At 45.1% G+C, this 24,175-nt stretch overlaps 1 protein-coding gene across 1 annotated transcript in view; it reads right to left on the bottom strand.

Moving 5' to 3' along the window:
• The window catches only part of Kif13b (kinesin family member 13B), a gene marked incomplete at its 3' end in the record, with an annotated part of 89,564 nt that overhangs the window by 12,195 nt on the left and 53,194 nt on the right, over positions 1-24,175 (bottom strand). The window contains exons 22-34 of the mRNA XM_051160586.1: positions 23,378-23,524; positions 22,777-22,806; positions 21,058-21,157; positions 20,220-20,346; positions 19,493-19,548; positions 17,376-17,497; positions 15,462-15,638; positions 12,669-12,761; positions 11,064-11,216; positions 10,741-10,818; positions 9,494-9,547; positions 2,883-2,994; positions 1,664-1,797 (exon numbers count right to left, since the gene is read on the bottom strand). Coding sequence (XP_051016543.1) covers positions 1,664-1,797; positions 2,883-2,994; positions 9,494-9,547; positions 10,741-10,818; positions 11,064-11,216; positions 12,669-12,761; positions 15,462-15,638; positions 17,376-17,497; positions 19,493-19,548; positions 20,220-20,346; positions 21,058-21,157; positions 22,777-22,806; positions 23,378-23,524 — 1,383 coding nt within the window. The remainder of the gene's footprint in view (positions 1-1,663; positions 1,798-2,882; positions 2,995-9,493; positions 9,548-10,740; positions 10,819-11,063; positions 11,217-12,668; positions 12,762-15,461; positions 15,639-17,375; positions 17,498-19,492; positions 19,549-20,219; positions 20,347-21,057; positions 21,158-22,776; positions 22,807-23,377; positions 23,525-24,175) is intronic.

Here is a 24,175-nt window from a genome sequence, read left to right as displayed (position 1 = left end):
CAGACTAGGAAAGGCTGCCAAAAAGGCCATGCTGTTGATGACACAGGCTGATAGCTTTATGCAGATGAGAACAGAGGCTGCAGCCTTGAGGATAGGGAGACATCTTTCCCAGGAAGGTATTTTCACCAATCACAGATAAAATTTTAGCTACACCACCAGGCATTGCCACTAAGCCCAGAGTTTATAATTTCTTTCTTTCTTTTTATCACCTGGACAAGACAGAGTGCCTTTCTGCTCCCATCAATCAGGCTTTGTCTCTGACAGGCTGTGTTCCTCCCCTATCCAGAGCTCATGGCTTAGCCCAGGAACAATGTGAGTACAAGTGAGACTCATGTGCAGCCAGTGCTTTGACTTACTCTGCTGAGAACTGAGAATGGCTTAAACAAAAGCCACTCATCTTCAACATGACGGCCATTTCCCTTCCATCTAGATGACTGCCTGCACTCAAGAGCAGCTGAGAAACCATGGTCATCAAACTTGATGTAAAGCCCCATGGTACTTACTGAACGCAAGTGAAATGGTGGTTGTCCCTAGGTGGGCTCTGGGTCACCAGGGCAGACTCAGGAAGGGCGGTTCTTTTAAAGCTACTTTAGTAATTCAGATTGACCCTCAAATCATACTTGGTGAAACAATGACAAGTTTAAAACAGCATAGCATGCACAGTGACAAGCCACTGGGAAAGTCAGCTTTGCCTGCTTGAGCCCTCTGTTCACAGATACATCTCAGTAACTGTCAAATGACCTTTGACCTGACTAGCTAAGTGCACTTCAAACATTTTCAAAATTGCTCTGTTTCATTTTGCCATCTGTTCTGTGTACTGATGTGCAAGCTGGTGTCACACTGGGCAGGAAGCTCTACATACAGAACAGCTTATTGATGACAACATCTCTCTCTTGAAGATGCTGTCACACAAGCCCTTAAGAAAGGCTCTGCCTCCAACAGCCACTGACCTACATTCCTGCCCCTCGGACATTTGAAATATGGAGGAGCTAATGTCAAAGGACCCACTTCAACAACTACACCTGCATGGTTTGTGTTTCTGAATGAGTATAAATAAATCTCATTTATCATTTTCTGCTGAGCTAAAGCCTACATGTCTACAGACTGCATCTCCAAGTGGGTTCCTTTCACTACTGCATAGCAGCAGCTTCCTGACTGTTTGGAAAAGCCTAGAACGTTTTCTCCAATACTTAGCCCATTGCTGGACAGAGTTTTAAAAGGAAGGAAGACAAGTGACCACTTTGAGTCAAAGAACTGATTGTCCACTGACGAGGAGGTTGGGGGGCGGGAGAGCCATGATTCAAGATTGTTTGAAAAGAAAAATGAAATCAAGAATTAAAAATAGAATTACACTCTCTACTTGGCAACACAAACAACACTAAGTGCAGCTTCATAAATTTGACTATTGTTGCACTAAGTGATATCACCATAAATCACATTAGTAGCAGACTTGGCGTTTTTTGTTTTAGAGCAGAAAGGATGGAGTGTCAATACGTGCAAACAGCTCTGTTATCTGAAGAGAGAGAAAGAGGCATTACCACAGGCTTTCCCAGGGTCAGAAGCTGGCTCTAAGGCCCTCACTGGACTGTTCTTCTACCTCCAGCTGCAGAACAGCAGCACAGTGCCAGTGACGCATCAGGGAAGTGTGCTGTGGCTTCCTTACCTGGTGTGCAAGGGGAGATGACTGTCTGCCCCTTCTGTCATCACGGACAGGGAAGAGAGACTTCAGCAGCTTTGGCATCTGTGGTACCAGGGACTTCACTGGGTTCAAGTAAGAGGCTGCTAAGCCTCCCAGTCCTGTTAATGAAATGGAAAGGGTCAGGATGAAATAAAAACAACGACACATTAACTTTTGCTCTATGCATTTGACAAGTATCATTTGGAAGAAAGGCAGCAGGTATAAACCAGTAAAGGCATCTCTAAAATTATTAGTAGAAAAAGATTGTCATGGCCAGCATCCACCAACTATGTAGCACTAACTAAAGCCTCAGGATGCTCTAATGGGCAGAGCTCCTGCCAGTGTTGGAAGGCGACTGACCCTCACTCCTTGTCAGTCACTAACAGAAGAACTAACTTCTGCTCTAGAGGAAAAAGAGCTAGGTTCCTGTTTGCTTGCTTGCTTGTGGTGATTTGAGATTGGTTTGCTTGTTTTTGAGATAGGGTCTCACTACATATACAAGGATGGCCTCAAACTAAGAGATCTCCAGCTCTGTTTCCCTAGTACTGGGATTAAAGGAGTGCGCCCCCACACTCCCACACCTGGCTATAAATCTTAAAAAGAACAAAGTTATACTGCAACATTTATAAGAGTAAACAATTATCTAGACAATATCAAAAAGTCTTTGGAAACCAGAACTTAGGAAACCATCTCATAAGGAACATAAAAGTCTAACTCACAGCACACTAGAGAAACCCAAGTCATAACTCAAAGCCTTCAGCACAAAGAGTGGGCCAGGATCAGACAGCTTTACTGAGCAATGCTGTCAAACATTTAAGGGACTAGCGCTACCAATCACACAGAAACCCATGCAGAAAAGATAAGGAGGCCTCTTCCCAAGGCGTTGTGTGAGGCTAACAGTCGTGATACAAAAACCTAACAGGTATGAGGAAGTAAAAGCTAATGGTCATAGGGGACAACATGTGTACAATCTCTAAGTGTCAACAAACTAGCTGAGCAAGACGACAAGACGGTCATAGGACGAGTTATCAGAGGAATGTAGGGTAAAGTCACCCTTCCAAGTCAATGCCACCCAACATGCTAAGACAAAGAGAACTCTGCTGAACCTGTGTAGCCTGTGGACCTAGCAAGACATCCTGATTTAACCTTTTTCTGAAAGATGCTCAAATTTCATGGCAGTGATTGGCAGGTGAAGAAAACTTACCAGGATCAGGAGACTGGTTGCTTTGGGGAGAAATAGAGAGAGCTGGAGGACCTGGAGCTATTCCCCTGGAAACAAGTGTTTGGGATACATCCTGTTGACTTTCCCACCGGCCCTGTCAAAGGACAAAAATAAGTCATTTTGTTTCAAATTAATAAGTTTACAAAAAATTATAAAATATTCCAGAAGAAAAACCTACTAGCATTTAAAAAGCTTTATTCTCTAGGATGAAAGTCCAATTCTATCACCTCCTTCATGCTTGCAGACTCTTCTCCACTTTACAACTGTGGCTCCCAACAAACCCACTGCATCTTGCCACCTCTTCAACACAGGTGGGAGGGCTGTCCCTGCTCCTTTAGAAATAGATGCCCCTTACATTCTGCCCTAGCTCCTGAGGCTGGAGATGACACCCTCACTCCTATGTCTCAAATGGAGCCCAGGAATAGGGTGTAGCCGCCTCTGCCCAGAGTTCTGGAAAGTAGCCTCTCGGCACCATGGGGCTGAGCTCCAAGTTGTAAGTCATGTTAAGTTCCCTTTCGTCCTGTGATAACTCAGATTTTTCTTACTGAGGTTAAGTAACAGTTTTAGTATTAGTTTAACCGAGAATTCTGCAGACAACTGACCAAGGGTTAACTGGGGTGTCCTGGGGACTGCTGAGAAGCAGAGCGGAAACTGTGAGTCCTAAGGCTCAAGACAGACTGAGGCGGGCAGCCCCACAGGTTCCTACATGGATTAGGAATCTATCTGCTTTTAGCAGCAACTTAAGGACTGATCATAAAATCAATAACCCCTAAGTGATCTGGATCATGTTCACCACCGAGAACTCGCTCAGCACTTGATGGCATTTAAAAAAACAAAACAAAACAATGCTGTTCTCTCTTGGCACTCATTAGGAAAAAAAAAAAAAAAAAAAAAAACCACACAGACTCCAGGCACATGATCAGGGCAAGAAGAAATACAGCACCAACTGGGCATCTATCTATATGCCTATGGAGAACATGCTTACTTACAGACTTGAGTCTTTTATTTCTTTCTTTCTTTTTTTTTTTTTTTTTTTTTGCATTCAAACTTAATCACCCTTCTTGGGAGGCTGCCCACTTTAGGTGCTGTGGGTGTTACGGTCAGGTGTCTGAACACTGAGGTCAGTAGCTTCAGAGAGTATCAGCAGAAGAGACATTGAGAGCTCTGTCCATGGTGTCAAGTTCATACAAGGTTATTCTGAAGATAACTTACTTCATTTCAGAGTAAATTTATTCTAATATCCTAGGCTCTCTTGTCTGGCAGCTGACACAGCCACACTGTGTCCCTGAGGAAACTGAGCGGCTGATCTGCAGTTAACATCCGGGCTGTATGACAGTTATCGAGTAACAACTGAAGGCGGTGCTGTTCCCTGAGGCATACTCAGGGCTCTCCTGACACCTGGTGCACAATATCACCACCTAGGCTGAACAGCAGCAGTGGCTCTCCTGCCTCATAGCTCAAGACTGAGTATAAATAAATGACAAGTCCAGACAACACTCAGATGCAGCCTAAGCACACTGCAGGCCTGTGAGCTAATGACGCTAAAGAGACCAGGGCACCTCACACAGGTCCCTGTACTCAGGGCAGACAAGGACCCACAGTCACTTGTTCCTAGCCTCACTGGCCAGAGTCAGCATCCCAGCACTGTGGCAGAGCTGGCTCTGCTTCCTAGGGACAGCTGTGAGGAGGAAAAGGGTGGGTCCTCATTTCTCTGTCAGCACCTGAGCTACACAAAAACACCACCGCCACCATGTGGATCTTCTCCCCCTGCACACCTCACCAGACATGCATGTCACCCTGACCCTTACGCACACCCACAAACAGGACAAGTGAGGACTCTGCAACCAGCCTGACCTGCATAGCTATGCTAGTTTCCCCCTTTACTGAAATGCTACGGGAGAAAACAAAATCAAAAAAAGCAGCCACCCGATAAAAGCCCTTCAGAGAGAGACCATGGGTTAAGGGGACTTTGAAATGTTTGCTTTGGAATTTTCTGGGCTTTCTCAAAGAGCTCAGACCTAAAGGAGAAAAGGCTTACTTCTGCCATGGTCAGATACACCTGGCTCCACCTGGAGCCTCCCAAGACTGACTAGTCTATTCCTAATGTTCTGCCCCCTCCCTGAACTTCAGCATCAGACTTATGAAGACCTGGAAAAATAGCTCTGGCTGCAACTGGATCCCCTCACAGAGACTATTTGTTTTAAGAGGCAGAACTCAAAAATCAAAACAAAACTCTTCAATATTTTAGGAGGGGCCCCAGGTTCAGAAGCACAGCCAACTGAGCAAGAGTCTATCTAGAAGGTCTTTGCAGGCTCCATATCCACCTGTGGTTTTTCTGTCTGCCCCCGCTTTTCCACCAAATATATAAATATAAATATATATATATATATTCTTTCTTTCTGTAAAAGACTTTGGTTTTGATCAGGAAAGCGACAAAGAAGTAGATAAAAAGATGTGCCTGTGTCATTTCCAGCCCATAGGCAGCTCTAATGCAGCTGAAGGGTGACTCATGCTTGGCATCTCCTGAACCAAAGCTAAGCTGATGGCAGTTCCAGGAAGCTTTGTTAACTCCACCCTGCTCAAGGTACCAGCTGATTTGAACTTCTGAGGAGGGCTGGGACTGCAGCTCAGTGGGAGAGTGCTTCCCTAGCACGCAAGAGGTCCTCAAAAAGCACCACACAACAAAAAACATTTCAGAGGACAACAACCACACTGCCTTACTAACTTAATACAAATTCCATCTCCTCTAAAATGGCTTTAAGAATGACAACAGACATGTTGTATGCTATCCTTGCAGATGGTCTCCACTCGCCACTAGCTTTGCAGTACTAAAGCTAGCAACAAGCTGGAGTTAATTCTGCATCTAGATACCTAGTAATAGTCATAAAGAATCCCTTTTCATTGCACCTATTAAAAATCTCTTTGGGCTGGGTGGTGGTGGCACACGCTTTTAATCCCAGCACTCGTGAGGCAGAAGCAGGTTCAAGGCCAGCCTGGTCTACAAAGTTAGTCCAGGACAGCCAAAGCTACACAGAGAAACCCTGTCTTGAAAAACTAAATATAAATAAATATATATATATTAGAATCTTTTTGGAACAGAGGTAAAGCATCCCGTAACTAAGCAAAAACACCACTTCAATATGATCACGTCTTACATTTTTATTTGGAAGACTTAACCCAAGAGTGATTCCTTTAGGCTCTAAAGTGATGGGAATAATCACGCTCTTTAACTAATTCCTTTATAACTTAATTTTGGTGAAGCAATTCTGATTTTAACATGTGAGGAGCTTCAGTAAATAAGAAATATTCAGTAAATAAGGCCATGGACACACACACACACGCCACACACACACACACGCCACAGAGCTAATATAATTCTTTAGTGTCTCAATAAGTTCTCACAGCCCCATCAACCCCAGTCCTATCAACCTCTTCCATTCTTACCTTCTTGACACTCCCTTAATGCCACTCTTGCTCCCAAGAATGACATCTACTCTGATGATAAGAGACCACAACAGGGGAAGGAGACTGGAGCTGGCTAAAGGACTCTCTTCTTTGACAAACTGCAGTGCTTTGGTAATACACACTACCTGTGATGTCTGGGATTCCACATTTCATACTCTAACCTTCAGTGCTGATCTGCAGCATAACTTACAGTGTTGAGCTCATCACAGAGCTGAGGGCAGCAATTGGATTAAGAGAAAACTAGAGTTGACCCCATGACTGCTTACAAGAAACACATAACAGGAGGATAATTCTGGAGGGTTTCAAAATGCATTTTTGGCATCACAAGTCTGTCCTGAAATCTGTAGGAATCAACTCCCTGGACATTAAATACTTCCTTGTAGAGAAATCAAGATAGAGTATTTCTACCCAAGTGCATGTGTGCATGTGTGTGTGCATGTGTGTACAGTACTTACACACCACAGGTATGTAGTTTGTTTCCTCTGCCACTGTGAGAATGTTCTAGGACCTGTGCTATGTCACTATGTAACCACTACTGTGGTTAAGGGCTTAATAGGTCCTTTGGCCTTTAGTGTATCAGTTTAAACACTGTCCATCTTAAGTAACTCTCCTATAAATGTTTATAACCATTTTATTTATACGCAATGATATAGGCAATGTCCTTAATGGGCTACAGGGTGAGCTTGTTCCTTCATTCTGGGAGAAATATGGTTCTTTTCTCACTAGTAAGAACATATGATGTAAACATTCATGAGCTAATAATCTTTACAGTGCTCTGTTTTAGACCATACTACTGTGGGGCCCTCCACAGGAAATGAGGAGCTATTCTGTGACCCCCATTCACGGGGTCTGTAATATTCTCGTCTGCTGCCATCTGTCTGTCCTATCCACAGGCATCTGTGACAGAGCAGTTCTCCTCCTGGCTCAGGGGCAAAAGCAACAGCCTAAGGTGGTACTCACAGGCTGATTACACCAGAGTCACAAGAGGAAACAAAGGTCTCTCTATGGTGGAACTGACAGCCATGGAAATCAGGCTTCCTGATGCCATAGCACACTGTGTGTGTGTGTGTGTGTGTGTGTGTGAGAGAGAGAGAGAGAGAGAGAGAGAGAGAGAGAGAGAGAGAGAGAGAGAGAGAGAGAGAGAGAGAGAAAGTCTGAGGACTATAAACTGTTCCAAACCCCAGGCAACAGCCACGCCTCTCTGTGGTCCATAGGAAAGGCTGGGGAAACCAAGTCACACCAAGCCAAATCTGAGCAGGTGGAAACAAGAACACCATTTTCTCCAAGTTATTCAGGAACCCCAAGAAATCCCCAACAAAAAAGGGAAGCTGCTAGGACAGTAACAAAAACATACCGTGTTCCCTCAACTCAAGCAATATGGCAAACACAGACTGCCAGAGGCTTGGCCTCTTCTCTCGCAATGCTCAGCAGAAATGGCCTGGAAAGGTGCAGTCACCCAGTTCCATCCCAAGCAACCCTACTGGTCTTCACCCTCAATGCTGTCTCAAACAAGTCTGGCAAGGCCCAACATATCTATCTGCCCCCGTCTCTGCACACACATGTACACACACTCCCATAGCCTGCTTCTCAGTAATCTACTCTGTCACAAAGCCTGTGTGGTACTTCACCCTCTCCTTCCCCAGCTAGCCGTTGTCTTTCTGTCCAGAGGATCCCAGAATCCATCTTCTTTGTGTAACTGACTCTTCCTATTCCTCCCCAAGGACATTTCTTTTCCTCTCTGTAGTCTTTCCAACTCAAATAAGCTTTCCCTTTTTGTACTGATAGCTGTATATAGCACTCTACAATACTCCACACACCACAGCCTGCAACAGGATGGTTGGGGCTCAGCTAGGCCACTCAGTTAGACTGTCCAGCCCAAGCCTGACACAGCATTCATTCTCTCTGTCTCTCTCTCTCTCTCTCTCTCTCTCTCTCTCTCTCTCTCTCTCTCTCTCTCTCTCTCTCTCTCCTCTCTCCTCTGCTCTCCTCCCTCTCTCTCTCTCTCTCTCTCTCTCTCTCTCTCGGTGTGTGTGTGTGTGTGTGTGTGTGTGTGTGTGTGTGTGTGTGTGTGTGTGTGTTTTCAGCTGGACAGTCAAACTCAATGGTTTAGCTGAGTTCCAGCATGTGTCTGTGTGAGCACGTGCACTGGTGTGGTTTCCTATGTGTGGGTGGTTATGTTTTCAGGCATGTCAACTACGACCAAGGTCTTTAAAATGAGTCTTTGTCATTAACTTCATCTTCATTGTTTCTTCCATTTTCATCAAAAGAATGTCAAAAACAAGTACAGAATAATTAACAAGAATAGAAATAGTTGAGCCAGGCATGGTGGCGCACACCTTTAATCCCAGCATTTAGGAGGCGGAGGCAGGCAGATCTCTGAGTTCAAGGCCAGCCTGGTCTACAACAGTCCAGGACAGACAAGGCTACACAGAGAAACCCTGTCTCGAAAAACCAAAATAAAGAATAAAGAAAGAAAGAAAGAATAGAAATAGTCTCACAAACACCACTTGGCCTTAACCACTGTCATCAATCAGCCAGTCTCTATTTGCCCACATACCCGAGTTATTCTGACGTAACTCTCTCACATCACACTGCCACTATGACAATGCAAACACCCAAACTACTCTAGGGTTGTCCTGTCAGGACAGCATCAACACTTAGCCAGACACCTCAGAGTGGCAAGAACACACTGTGAGGGTAACACCCAGATCAGGCAGCTGCAAGGAACGCTGACCTTTTAAAACAAACAATAGAGACTTTCTATTTGCATAAAGCTGTTACTGGCATTTACACATTTTTTCTAACAAATAATAATAATTATAAACATGTTTCTTATTCCTTGCAAGTTTCCAATCACTATATCATAGCTTCACTATTATAAATACAATTTGAAGTTTCTTCAGAAATAAAAGGAATATTATAAGCTGAAAAATAAATTTTAGCAAAAATAAACTTTTTAATTCCAATAATAAGAAGTTGTTAGTGGATCTTAACGGCATAATCAGAGAAACCAATGTGAAATTCTTTCCAATAAACATTGCAAAACTCAGGCATGGAGGAAAAAATTCAAACGCGCAAGTACAGAAGTTTGAGAAGATGAAAGAGGTGAGGACTAAGTGTGAACTCACCTTGTTGCTGCCTAGACTGTGGGATGGGCTAAGCTCTTGTCGGCTTCCAGACAACTGGGAAAAGATAAAGGGGATTAGTGTAAAAGCATGAGAACATCTAGAAAGGTCCTGCTTTGAACAACAAGTCAAGCTGGGACTGACAGCATGTGCCTGTGCTTGTAATCCAGCATTTGGGAGGCACAGGCAGAGAGGATTACAGTGAGTCTGAGACCAGCCTTGTTCCAACTCAGAGAGACACAGGGTGACATAATCTCAAACAAACAAACAAACCAAGATGGGGAAGAAGGAAGCCGTGAAGACTAAACACTGCAGACCAGTGTCTCTGGGATGTGAAAACCACTGAGCAGCAACTCACTGGCCTGACAGAAGACACTTCATCACTTCTATTTAATGCCACTGGATCCTGCCACAGCCTCAACCTTTTGTCTAAGAAATAAACTATTTAGATTACTGTATCCCAAATACCAAATCTCTGTATTTGCCAGTATGTTACTAAGTTTCTGATGGGACCTAGAACTACAGTAGCATTTCTACAGGGCCTAAGAGTGGCCCTGCACTTCAAGTCTGTGGTGGTCAGACATATCTGTGGCACCTCTGAGCCTGCAGGGCTTTCCAGTGAGAAACTTGCCCCTTCCTGTCAATCGCAAGCACATGTTTGAGGCAGCTGTTTTTTCCTACAAAGCTGAGCGGCCAAGGACAAATGCACACCTACTCTTCATACCTACATCGTCATAGAAATGAGGAGCAAATAAAGAGCCACTGGTGCATTTCTTTCTCAACAATTATCTCCATGTTCACTATGTGTATAACTTATACCTGTTTTTAATCTACAAATCACAGCCATAGTTATAAAACACACATGACCTGTTTTACTCATTCATACTACCTTAATGTCCTTCAAGCAATTGGTAAGCAAACATACTCCAAACTTGCTAACTTAAAAATAATTAATTAAAGCCACCAAAATGACTTCCTTGCTCTGGGCAGGTAGCTATCTTGGATTTAGTTACACATACATTAATGGCCTCCCAATGTGTGCCCGTGACACTTAAGCAAGTATCCTGGCTCTAGCAGCAAACACAGTGGCGGAAGAGGCACAGATATGACAAGGGAAGGGACCAAGACACCAGTACAGGACAGTTAGAGACAGCTAAGATCCCTTGCAAGGAGGCAGAGAGCCATCCAAACAAGAGGTCAGAAAGGAGGTGCGGGCAGCCTGCTCTATGGCAGCAGCAGGAGGGACTCACTCTGTTCATGCTGGGAGAGCTGATACTCCTCCGGTTCAGCTTCCCTTTCCCTGTCAGCTGCTCCTTCACGGCCACTTCCTGGGGATTGGAATACACACCAAGGAGATGTATACATGAGAGATGCACTCCCAACACACATGGTTCCAGATTTTCCACATTTTTTTTAAATACCAACCATGACTAGAGACAGAATGACCCCATTGCAATCACTGGATTTTATGACAGTAAATTCTTCAAACTTCAGGTACAACCGCACCAAACTGCAGGAAGTCAAGTATAGAGCCAGATGGGGCTCCACCACAGCACTGCTGACCATCACTAACCTGACGAAGGCGATCTAAAGTCAGGAGGTTTTCCACAGCCAGCACACTCCTCAAGTACTTCTCAATATATGCCTCAGAGTCAGCAGAAGCCGGGTTTTCCACATTAGCTGCCATCCTGGCCAGTGCCTCTCGCTCCTCCACGCCTTGGGCATCCTGAAGAACAGAATGACACATGGTAAAAAGAGGCTGAAAAAGAAAGTGTCATAGATGCTCCACACGTGCATGCACACACGTGCATTCATCATAAAGAACTAAAGGACACATGTTAAAGCTACATTGAAGACATCATTACAGATGCTGCACACACACACATGCTCACACACACTGATACATGCACAGTCTCACATATACACATATCCAGAGCTCTGAATTGACAAAATTCAACAGAATCCAAAGTTCCATTTTAACATCAGCTTTTAGAATTCAAAATGCACTTTCCCCTAAATATCATAAACCATTGTTAGTACCAGGTTAACACGGAAGGCTGGTTAGACAGTAGCTCTCGCAAACATTCCAAACATAGTTGTTCCCACTTCACAAACATTCACTACCAATTACCAACTGGAAAGGATTCTGTAGGTGATCTGGAAATGCAAGCACTGTGACAACAGTTGTGCAATAAAGTACCACCTCTGGGACTCATTGGAACTGGGCCAACCCATTAGACAAAGGGGAGACCTAACAATCCTGGTACCCAAATGGGATGCTGATGCAGTGTGGAGAAGGGAGTGGAAGTGGGCAAGGCAAGGCCCTGGCTGCTGTCAAGCAGCCTGACACAGACAGTCAGATTGTTGAGCTTCTAGCACTGCCTGAGGCCTCCCTGGGCAGCAGCAGTGGCCAAAGGCTCCAGAGAACAGAGGTGAATCCCATCCTGCTCTACTGACTAAGCTGCCCATGCTCATAAATGGGAGGCTGCAAGTCAGACGGGGATGAGAAAACAATGCTGACTCTGGAAGCCTGGCTAATTACCAGCCATCCAGCCACACAAGGGTGCTTAGTCTTAGGCTGATTCCCTACAGCCCTTCCCTTTTAACTCTTAGAAAGAACAATGGATGAAGCACATGGTAATCTTTTCTAGTTCCAAGATCTCACAATGAGTCACTGCTGCAAACAGCTTCCTTGCTGACTGGTTGGCTGGTGACTGCTGGGGAATGAATGTAGGGCCCTGAACAGGCTGTGTACAAGGCGCCATCACAGATATACTCAATACTTGGCTTTTGGGGTGGGGAGCTTGTTGTCTATGATAGGGTCTCACCAAGTATCCCAGGCTAGCCTCACACTCATGATCACCTATACCAGCCTCCAAAGTCCTAGGATTACAGACATGTACTCACATCAGGCAACAGCCTAATTTTCAAATGTTGAAGAAGGAGTGGTACAAATGCCATAATAAGTGTGTGAAGGTCTGAGGACAACTTGCAGGAGTTGGTTCTATCCTCCAACCATGTAGATTCCAGGGATGGAACAAACCCAGGCATAAGGCTTGGCAGCAAACACCTTTGCCTGCTGAGCCATCCCACTGGCCGGTTTCTTGGGTGGGTGACTTTTTGAGGAGTTAGCTCTTTCTGTGTTTATTTCCATTTCAAACTTCATAGAATATTTTACCTCTGGAATATTGGAGACAATTTCAAAGGTCACTCCACAGCCAGGAATAGAGCTCCGATGAGACATCTTTTTAAGGAGACTTTGAGCAAAGCCCTAGAGTAAAATAAAATGCAGACCATTATTTCCTTCCTCACTAGTTCTGAAACAAAGAGGCACAAAGGGTGCTGTTCACTCAGGCTCCTTCACTTAAGCACAGACCCAATGGACTGGTACTACAATGTGCCTCGGGTCCTGCCCCTAACTAGAGAGAAGTGAGACCTGGGATCTGGAAGCTGCCACCAGGCATCTGGATAAACTCAGTAGACAGAACAGACAACAAAATGACCTTCTAAGTAAGATGGAAGCAAGGACTGGTGACGCTTACACTTTCCTCCTCCAGCACGACAGACGTCTTGTACCATGAATATTGACAAGTTCAGGCATTAAATTCTTGACCAAAGCAGGATCGTTATGAAGGATGATTTAAGAGTGCCTGGTCATTGTTTATGCTGACTGCGCTCTTTGCACAGTTAGGAATTGAACTGTTGAATTAATGCATAGATGACTCATTTGGAGATGCTGCGAAGATTGAACATTCTGTAGAGGTTGAAGAGAGCAGCCATGAGGGCGGAATACATTGCATAATGATAAGGAGAGAGAACAGTGAACAGGCATGAGGCAAAAGGTGAGGCAGAAACACTCAAAAACCCAAAGAAGAAAACCAGTTAGTGATCATTAACTAATTTTTAAAAGAGCCTCTCAGAGGAGCTGGAGAGATGGCTCAGCAGTGAAGAGTATTGGCTACTCTTCCAAAGGACCTGAGTTCAATTCCCAGCCCCTACCTGGCAGCTCACAACTGTCTATAAATCATTCCAGGTGACTCAACAGCCTCACCCAGACATACACACAAAATACCAATGCACGTAAAAAATGAGTTAATTATATATTTTTAAAAAGAGAGCCTCTCAGAGCACCTGAGAACTGATACCTAAGGTTAACCTCTGACCTTCTTACAACACGAGCCACCAGCCCCTTCCCCCGCAAGACAGAGCCTCTCAGAATGCAAAGAGGTCATCTGTTTCCTTCACCCCTTCAGGGCCTTAGGCATGCCTTGTAGCACACGGTCCAGGCACAGCCGAGGCTTCTCATGGGTGGTAGAGGTGGTGTCACCTGACTGTTTACTCTCCCATGTGTTTGTCATTGTTCTCTATGAAAAAGCAGTTTAAAGGAAGGATGTATCTGAGACTGGGGGAAATGTCACGGCTTAAAATACTTCCACCAAATCACTCCAACTGGGAAGAAATGGAATAACACATTTCTTCTACCTCGCCCTCCCCCCTCCCCCCCAAAAAAAATGACAGAAGAGACACAGTTCCTCCACACTGTGTCCTCTCTGTTGAGAATGCTGCAGGTCATGTGGCCAGGACAGCTAATGGAAACTTACTCTTCGTGAAGCTCCCCAGAGCAGCAGGCCACCCCTTCAGACTTCCCAGAAGAGGGACATGGGAGGAGTGAGAAGAAGACACACAAATACTCTACAGCTAACCCCTGACCTGGATTTTATTGATGTTGGACCAGAGAGCTAAGGAACTGTGATTTAAACAGCATCATGCCAGTCTTCATTTCAGAGAATGGTATCAATGTGACATTTAGATTAATTTTTAAGGGTGCAGATTACATCTTGGAGTCTGTCGACTCGACCATGACTGTGTCCTTTCAAATGAGAAGATTCATTTCCATCTGTGCCTGTGTGTTCAAAGTGTCCCACAAAAGGGAGATGACAGAGTGCATGAGGAGCCGCAGAACCTACCTTCCAAATTTTCACATTTATAAACCCAGTAATACAGCGTTATCTTCAGCACATCTAGAAAACTCCTCCCTGTGCAGGTATCCTCCTCCCTTCCTCCCTCCGCAGTAGGTAACAGCCATCGGCCCCCCTGCCTGCCCAGCACTCTATAAAGTCCCAGCTCAAAGCCACCCTCCCTTCCAAGGTTCTCCCTTACTCCAACCAAACACCCAAGAGCCCCACATAATAAAGAGAGGCACTAGACCAAGACTGGCAGTTGTGGTGGTGGCAGGCACCTGTAATCCCAGCACTCAAGAGGCTAAGGAAGACTGAGCTCAAGGGCAGCCAGGGCTACACAGAAAAACCTTGTTTCACGAAGAAAAACAAAACAAAACAAAATAAAATACAGATTTATTTTTAAAAAAATAAAAATAGGGCTGAAGATTTGGCTCAGAGGTTAAGAACACTGATTGTCGTTCCAAAGGACCAGGGTTCGATTCCCAGCACCCACCTGGAGGCTCATCACCTCTTCGAGCACCAGTACAAGTATAGTGTACAGACACACATGAAGGCGAAACTCTCATACACTAAGATTATTTAAAAAAAAATCGGAAAGAAAGAAAATAGGCATCTAAAAAAGAAAATAATAAAAACATAAAATAAAAACCTAAAGACCCAGGCTGCTTGCTATTCAATGTTTTACAACCAAAGTCAAACTGAGAATCAGAGGCTTCTAGAAAGAAACTGTTGTTAGCACTCCCAGGCTTAACAACAAAACCCAAAGCTGACCCACCAGAGGACCTCAAGTTGCTTTATCCAAAAGAACCCACAACAACTAAGCCACTCAACTTCCTCATGACAGGCACGCTAAGTCGAGCACGTGTGTGCATGTTCAGAGAACGGATGTATGGTGAAGGATAGTGACAAGCGCCTGGGGAGGGTGGGCTCAGAACTCTGCAGTTTCTAGTGTTAGTGGCACAGTCAGCCCCTGTGGTCACTCATCTCTTCCACTGGACCTGAAGCCTCACCTGACGCCCATGAACATGGACACAAATCCTCTTGCGTAGGACCAGCTGCATGTTGGCAGGATGGCTGAGCTGGACTGTCACTCGCAGGATAAGAAACACTCGCTCATCAGCCGGTGTGCCTTTACTGAGCTGAGGACAGCTGTGTACTGCAGAGTCCCAAGAGGCCTCTGCCTTCACCTGCAGAGAAGGCAAAGACAGCACTTCACTGTCCTCTCCAAGGCTACACAGACCCTCTCGAGAATGCCATGTACGTTGGGTGAAGGTTCCCTTTTTGAGAAACTGCCCTGAAGTATTGTCAGGATGTGAATGTGTGGCTGTGGCTATGTGAGGCCAAAAGTGTTGGGCATGGTACCTGTGGTGGTACCTAGGATGCTCACATACTGGAATGGCCCTTATAGGCTCATATATTTGAATGTTTGGTTCCCAGTTGGTGGACTGTTTAAGAAAGATTAGGAGTGGCCTTTGTTGAGGTGTGTCACTAGAGGTGGGCTTTGAGGTTTCTTTCAAAAGCCTACACCAGGCCCAGTTTCTGCTCTGTGTCCCAACCCCCCCCCCTCCCGCCTTTCCCAACCTCATCATGGATCAGGATGCAAGGTCTCAGCTACTGCCTACTGTTCCAGTGCCATGCCTGTCGGCCTGTCTGCCTACTGCCACACCCCACACCAGGTTGAGAATAGCCTAACCCTCTGAAACTGTTAAACTCTCAATTAAATGTTTTCTTTTTATAAACTGCCTTGGGCATGACGTCTCTTAACAGCAACAAAACAGTAACTAAGACAGTACTTTATTAGCTTGCTATTAAATTGTTCATTTTTAAAAATGTTTAAACATGAAGAAAGCTTGAAAAACTTCAATACTGTGGACTTTTGTGTACTATTCCCTGATCACCCAGTAAGACCATTTGTCTATTTTAGCCCACACCCCAATCACTTTCAAGTAAACTACAGGTAAGTGTCACATGCAAGAAATCCAAAGGATGCTACCTATTTGGATGTGTCCATACTCTCAGCTGACGATTACAAACAGCAATAGCTGTCATGGCCCTACAGTTTACTTTAACGAGGAATTATCCCAAGCCTGTCACATCTGACACAAACAGATTCAGGACTAAAGGAGGACATAGTGTGAGCGAGTGGAACAGGACTAATGTCCAACAGTGGGTATTTTGGGTCACCTGTGAGCTCCTCAGATTCCTGCTGATATCACTTATCAAGCATATTCAAAACTAGGGAATAAAGCCCCAGGATTATGCCCATCACACAGATTCAACCATGATTCTGCCTATCTTCATTTAGTCTTTTGCTTTTTTTATTCTGGGACAGGACCTCACTATGTAACTCATGCTGGTTTTGAACTCACAATCCTCATGCCTCAGCCTCCCAAATGCCAGCACTACAGGTGTATACCACCAGGCCTGGCTTTCTTTTTCTCCTCTTTAAAGAACTCTTAGGTCAGGCATGGTATGCTATACCTTTAACCCCAGCACTTGGGAGACAGAGGCAGTAGATCTCTGTTAGTTTGAGACCTAGGCAGTTCTAGGCCAGCCAGATCTACATAGTGAGGCCCTGTAATAAAAAAAAGTTCTTATGAAGGAACTGCAGAACAAATACCAAAGCCAGTGTCCTTCAGGCCTGGAGCTCCCTGTACTTCAAAGGAATCAACAGCCACCTCCCTCCCTCTCTGGGTTGGGAACTGAGCACAGCCACAGCCAGTGGATGTTGTCCACACTGACATGGGTCCCTCACCAAGAAAGGAAGGGAGAAGGCAAGTGGAGAGGGGTGTGAGGATCTAGCCTCAATCTAAGTACTAACAGAGTTTTCTCTTATACTAAGGAGGCCACTATCTTGCTGACATCTAAGCTCCTGGAAGGGCTGGGAACTCCTTATCTGCTTCTCCAGGGGTATACTAACTTACCTCTCCATCGTGTTGTTTCACAATCTGCAGCTCAAAGAACTCTTCCTCCTCTTCCCCAGACAGAGTAGCATCCCATCCGGCTTCCGGGTCATCAAGATTATCCTGAGAGCTGAAATCATCCGCTGAAAGCAGGGCTTTCACTCAACACCAGATTGTCTTTTCAAGGACACCCCTCCTCCCTCCCTGGCTGGCTGAACCAACGTGCTTATTATTAAAATTCTTCTGCTTCAAACTCCACTTGCTTTCTGCCCTGCAATCTCATATGACACTGATAATAACCATTTAATAGTTCACAGATCCAAGAGCCAGAAAATGCTTCAAGAAATTACCCAAGCTGCCCCTGTGTGTCATATTTTACATGGAAGGCAAACGAAGCCAAGATACCTAAGAGGTCTGCTCATAAATGGTAATGATGGGATCACAGCCCCACCTCCCCGCCCTTTAGTGCACTTAAGAAACAAGAAGAAAGTGAGAGCAATTCCTGACAGTGAAGCCCAACAGAAGTGCAGACTGACTAATGGCCCTGGCAACTGCACAGGGCCCCGTGGTCACTCGGCCCCAAGCCTATCCACCCTATCCACCTTAGGCTTGTGAGCAAAGTGTGTGGACCACTAATGTGGAGTCCTGAACAAAGTTCTGACTGTCTCCCCAGATTCCTAGGCTAATGTGGCATGTCTACACAATGGACTTTTATTCATCCATAAAGAAGAATGACATTATGTCATTTCCAAAAAAAAAATAAATGGATCATCATGTTAAGTGAAATAAGCCAAACACCACAAGACATATATCTTTTCCCCCATAATAGGGTATGAAAGTAAAAGGAGGAAAAAAACAAATACATGGGGGGCAGGAAGTTGTCTAAAGGAAGGGAGGAAGTGGGAGAAAAGCGATAGTAACGAGGAGAAAAAACCCAAATAACTGCATTTTCTCTCATCTACAAATCTAGATCTATCTATCCATCTGCCTACCTACCTAGGTGACATGAAAGCAGGAGAATGGCTTTCGCTGAAGAAGGGGACCCATGGAAGGGGTACAGTAAAGACAATGAGAATAATGTGACAGGGCATATATGACCAAAGCATAATATATGTACATATGCAAATGTCATGATAAAACCCATTAATTCATATGCTAACAAAAAAACATTTTAACTGGGAAAGGAAACAAACACACAGTTAAGAAAACTTCCTGAACTTCTATCCTCCCCAGTCCCTTAAAGGCTCACCCTTCAGCTGCCCGCAAGGCCAGCACAAGAGCAGGCCAGAGGGTCTCAGCCTCAAAGGCTCAAGAGCACAAGGTAGACAGTGTCCTGTGTCAGCTCTGGAACAACTCCCACCCCACAGATGGTGTGGGTGCACATGTGTGAGCTCAGGGGTACCATATGCTGGGCCCCTCAGGCATCCTAGCACACTTCCACTCAGTGAGGGGAACCACTGAGGACGCCCATGCTTTTCTATTTAGGGATGTTCGTGCTAATACACACTTCTGCAGGTGTTTCATGGAGCTTAACTGCTGACTTCTTATTTTTAGCTCCCTAACCTACCTTTGCATTTTCTACTTTCCCTCCTATAGACAGAGACCGCAGAATGAGCATGCGGGGGGGGGGGGGGGGGGGGGGTTGGAGAAAAACAACAGTTATGTAAAAAGGAAAGCAAGCAAGCAGGGTTAAGTTCACAGGAACTCACAGAAAAGCTAATAATACATAGTATCGCTAGTTACTGGTCCTTTCCAGATAGAAGTTTTCTTCTGAGCACTGAAGTTGAACATATTTTGCTAGGGAAGCAAAGCACTCTCACAGAAGCAGGGCTGCAACATGGAAATGTGACTGTCACTGTGATGGCTGCTGTGCTGGGATGTGTCCAGCGTGTGTGAGGCCCTAGGTTCAATCCCCAGTACTAGGATTGAGAGAAAGGGGGGGTGGGGGGGTGGGAGGAGTGTGCACCACAGCAAGAGTGATCTGGAGATTGATAGTCCTTGTCCAGCATCAGAATACAGCACACAGAGCATTGATCCTAACTTCAGCGTGACTGCAACCCCACAACAGAAGTGACTAGTTCTTTAAAGAGTTACCCCGCCTCATCAAGTTAGGCCTCTGGAAACACCTCTTACTTTACCATTTAAGTCAAGAAATATAACAGGAATGTGGGTCTCCATTCCAGGCACCGGGGTCCTAAAACATGAAGCACAGGTTACAAACGGTACCCAACACGCAGCAGGCTCTCAGTAACACACATGCACTCGGTTGACAGTGGCCTGGGCACTGATCTGGCTCTAAGATGCTGTGATGAGGCTCCTGATTGACTGCAGAAGCCCTCCTGTTGTAGGACATGGGAGCCCACTCACCAGTTCATCACCAGCCTGCTTAGAGCTTTCTGTCTTGTCAAATGACATACTTAAGGACTCCTTGCGGATTACCTTACTATTTTTAATTTCTGTCAAGTATCAGAGAACATTTGCTGACAGCACAGCTTAAGCACCAAAACCAAAAACTGGTTGAGATGCAGTTTTCTATGACCTAACATTCTTTTAAGGAAATGAATGATCCAAGCAATTAACATATTAACTATTTTTTAACGCTAAGTGCAGTGGTACTAAATATTGATTTAAGTTCTCAGAAATCCTAATTACCTTGGCCAATAACAATATTATTTAATAAAACAGTTTCAGGCCACAGTCATATCCAACTCATGAAAATAATTCAACAGTCTTTCAATACAAAAAGGGCTGTTCTCACAATGAACAGTCCATTCATTAACTACAGCACTGCAAAACACTTATGGGAAGGTGGGGAAACCCCTGGTTACCCCTGGGGGTTTCAAAAGACACACTGTAGGACCTTACCATTCTGCTGGTGCCCCCGGAATGCCACTGCCAGCAGAAGGCACCATCACCGCATTTCTTTCCTCTGTGAGTGTCAGCCGCATCTCCAAGAGCTGTGCCTCTCTGTCAGCATCATCCTCAGTTTTGTCTAGAAGAATTAGGGTTAGGTCTAGCAATCCTGCTTACTGTTCTCACATTTTTGACATATTTTGGGGGGGGGTGGAGAGATTGTGTGAGTTTATGTGCATGCAGGAAAGGGAGAGTGGGGGAGATGGAGGGAAAGAGAGAGGGAGAGGCAGAGAGACAGAAAGAGCACCTGTGTGACCCCCCCCGAACCCCCCTCAAGGCATGAGTTAGAAACTGTTATGAGCTGCTATCATGTGTGAGCGGAGACTGAACCCAGGTCCTCTGCAAGAGCAGTTAAGTGCTCTTAACCACTTAAGCTACTTCTCCAGCCTGTTTCCATACTGTCTTTGAGTAAACAGGATGGCCCTATGTCAACAGGAACTTGCAGAGGCCTCTTACAGATCACAGACCTCTGGTGCAGGGCTTTAGAGTCTGGCTTAGCTTCCAAGCTCCCAGTACCTCTAACAAGAAACAACAGCACTTTTCTCCCAGTTACTTTTAATGTGTATGGATGTTTGCCTACATATATGTCTGTGTCCTGTCCCCAGAAGGAGCTACAAGAAGACATCATTACAACTAAATGAATGCTCTTTTGAAAGGCTATGCTCCAAGCCTTCTTGGGCATCTACCCTCACCACCATCTTCATGGGGCCCTCAGCTAAGTTACATGAGGGCTATCGGTGCGCTGGCTGTATTACCATGGGGAGGGAAATGTCAAACTTGTTCTTCCTACCATGTTTACTGTCGAGCTTCTGCAGTTGTTGATCCAAGTATTCTTGACGTTTGGTTAATGCATTGAGCCATTTTCTACGAAGCCTCTCTAAATCCCTATCCTGAAAGAAAACAGGAAGCCACACTCAATGCAACATCCAGGTTAGCCTCACTCTCTTAACTCCGAGACATAAGCAGCATACAACAATTGCCTTTTTTTTCCCCCCTTTTCTTTTCTTTTTTTAAAGACAAAGTCTTATAAAAGCCAGACTGGCCTGGAAGCCACTCACTATGTAGCTGAAGATGACTTTAAACTTCATGAGTCGTTGTTCCCACCTCAGAGTGCTGGGACATAGGCTTCTGTCACCATGCCCAGTATAAGTGGGGCATGAAAAGTGAATGCTAGGCAAGCACTCTGCCAATGGAGCTATGTGCCAGCCCAACATGTAGCACCAACAAGTTAGTCTACCTACAATTCAGATCAGAACTCCTAGGACAGGAAGCATTAGTGTACTCTAGAGTGGACAGGAGCTGAAGAATTTGTTCTCTTTGTACTTGCCTAACTCCAACCCTGAGAAACGGCATCTTCTGTGAGGCTGCCTTGCTAGACCACAAACCACACTTAACAAGCCTCCAATGTTTACTCCTCACAACTACCAGAGAGAATCCTTCAAGTTTCTAGCCACAGCTTTCTGCTTTGTCGCAGTAGACTACTGAGGGCAACAGCACTAAGTGCTTCTCCAAGTTTGTGTGTCTGGGAGCTGGCAGTGGACGAGAGGACAGGGGTTGTTACTGACAGACTCAACTCCACCAGTCAACACCTGCCAGCACGCCAACCTGACCTCATTTCCTTCAGTAACATGGTTAGGAGCTGGTGGTTCAGAGGAATGCTGCAGATGTAGAGTGTCTGGATTTCACCAGGGCACTTAACCAAATAGCCTGTGACATTCCTGTGGACAAGATGGAGAATCGTGCTGTGCATCTACTCTAAGTGGCACCACAGAGGACTCAAATACCACATCCAGAGAGCAGTGATGAATGGGATGTGTCTGTTTCAGAGAAGACTCCATGATAGCACCATACTCTTGAGTTCAACCCCAGCTGATATGGTGAGGGTTTTTGTTTTTGTTTTTTTTAATCAGTGACTTATAGGAAGGCAGACGTTTCTATCAAATTAGGATGATGCAAAGCCAGGAGAGTGACTACAGTGGATGACATAATCAGGCTCCAAAGAGCCCGGGCAGTCCTAAATGATGACTATCAAGATGCAACTTCACAGACATAAACAAAGTCTGGCACATTAGGAAAAGAAAATATTGGGGCGGGGGGGGGGGGGCAGGGGTGCAGGAGATAAGAACAAAGCCTCCCAAAACTAATGAACAACTCAAGGAAATGGGCATTCAGAGTGACCTAGCCTCACACATGTAAGGCAAGGAAATAGGCACACCCTGATACCCACCCCTCCATAGGTGATTCAGTTCAAGGGGAACCCAGGCAAGGCACATGGCTGCCCAATGCAGAGTCTCTAACTAGAAAAGGGCTCTGTCACAGGGGCTTCCTATTCCTAGCCCACACGCGCGCGCACACACACACACACTCTACCCAGCTTTCTCTACTTTGTTTGACTTTTGGGAAAGGCAGAATTGTTTAATTATCAAGTAGCAGTGCAGAAAGATCCTGGCCTGTGTAATTAAGTACTTGAATCAAGCTGATTTGATGAGGCCAACAGGTGCTCAATTACCTGGTAGCTGTCCATGTCCTCTTCTTCCTCCTAAAAGAAAACAGCATATTATGTACAACCAAAACAATCATTTACCCACAAATCAAGCCTCCATCCACGACCACAATCTTCTCCCAATTCTTATCTTCTTATTTAATTGGTACATTACACCATGGCCGCCCACCCAGCCTCACTCCAGCCCTCCAGTGTCAGGAAGCTGGTAAGACTGGGAGCTTCTAGGGGAAAATGAAGAGGCTTCCCTGACCTTTTCTGAGTCAGTACAATGGTCTCCCCGCTGAGCTTACAACACCCCCACTCCAGAGAAATCAAACACCTGCTGGCAAAGAGTCTTTACCAGCCAGTGGGGGGTTCTAGAGAGGGGTGGGCCTTGGGAGGAAGTTAATCACTATTAGGCTTGGTGGTTTGCCAGGCTGAGAGGTTTTAACTCTCAGTTCACCACGCACCAAAACAACACATAATAACAGCCTAGTGCAAGAGCCTCTAGCCAAGACAGTGCACTGAAGGAGACATTGATGGAAGAGAAAGGGACTGGGACAGCAATCTCAAGAGATGCTGGTCCACTGCTGCCTTTCAAAAGCACAGAGCAGGCACAGAAACTTACGTGGACGATCTCGTGGCTCTTAGGGGACCTGAGCGGTCTAACTTTCACACACCCAATGCCAACTGACAATATGCACTCTTCCATCAGTGGTAATGTCCCTGACTCTTGCACAGACTTCACTTCAACTTGAACTCGCCGGGACTGCCCCTGCAGCACACAGATTTGGGAACACACATACACACACAAAGTCATTTTCTTGAGTTTCAAACTCTGGTTTAGAGAGACCCCTACAGGCTGATATAGAGAAATGCAATTGGCTTTAGAGAGATTAATCTCTTAACTATTATATACTAAAGCAGAAATTCAAATCTAGTCAGGAAAATGTTTTTTCCTTCAAGCAGATTTTTCTAAAAACCATGATTAACATATATTATTATAATTCCTAAATAAGAAACTAAAAGAAAACTTCTGTGCTTTTGTGTTTTGTTTAAGATAAAGGCTTGCTGTGTAGCTCTAGCTGGTACAGTCTCACTATAGACCTGGCCTGATCTTGAACTCAAGGCAGTTCTCCTGGCAGGCATGCAACAGAACACCCACATAAATGAGAACTTGCAAGCAAAGGAAGTGCAAACAGTATCTAGTAAAAAAAAAAAAAAAAAAAATGTTCAACTGAGGACTGGAGAGATGGCTCAGAGGTTAAGAGCACTGACTGCTCTTCCCAAAGGTCCTGAGTTCAATTCCCAGCAACCATATGGTGGCTCACAACCATCTATAATGTGATCTGATGCCCTCTTCTGGCCTGCAGGTGTACATGCAGACAGAGCACTGTATACATAAATAAACAAATAAATCTTTTAA

This window comes from Acomys russatus, chromosome 18 (genome assembly GCF_903995435.1).
Source record: "Acomys russatus chromosome 18, mAcoRus1.1, whole genome shotgun sequence".
NCBI classification, from domain to species: domain Eukaryota; kingdom Metazoa; phylum Chordata; class Mammalia; order Rodentia; family Muridae; genus Acomys; species Acomys russatus.
The sequence above is the reverse complement of the archived record's forward strand: the minus strand, read 5'-3'. Positions and strand labels throughout refer to the sequence as shown.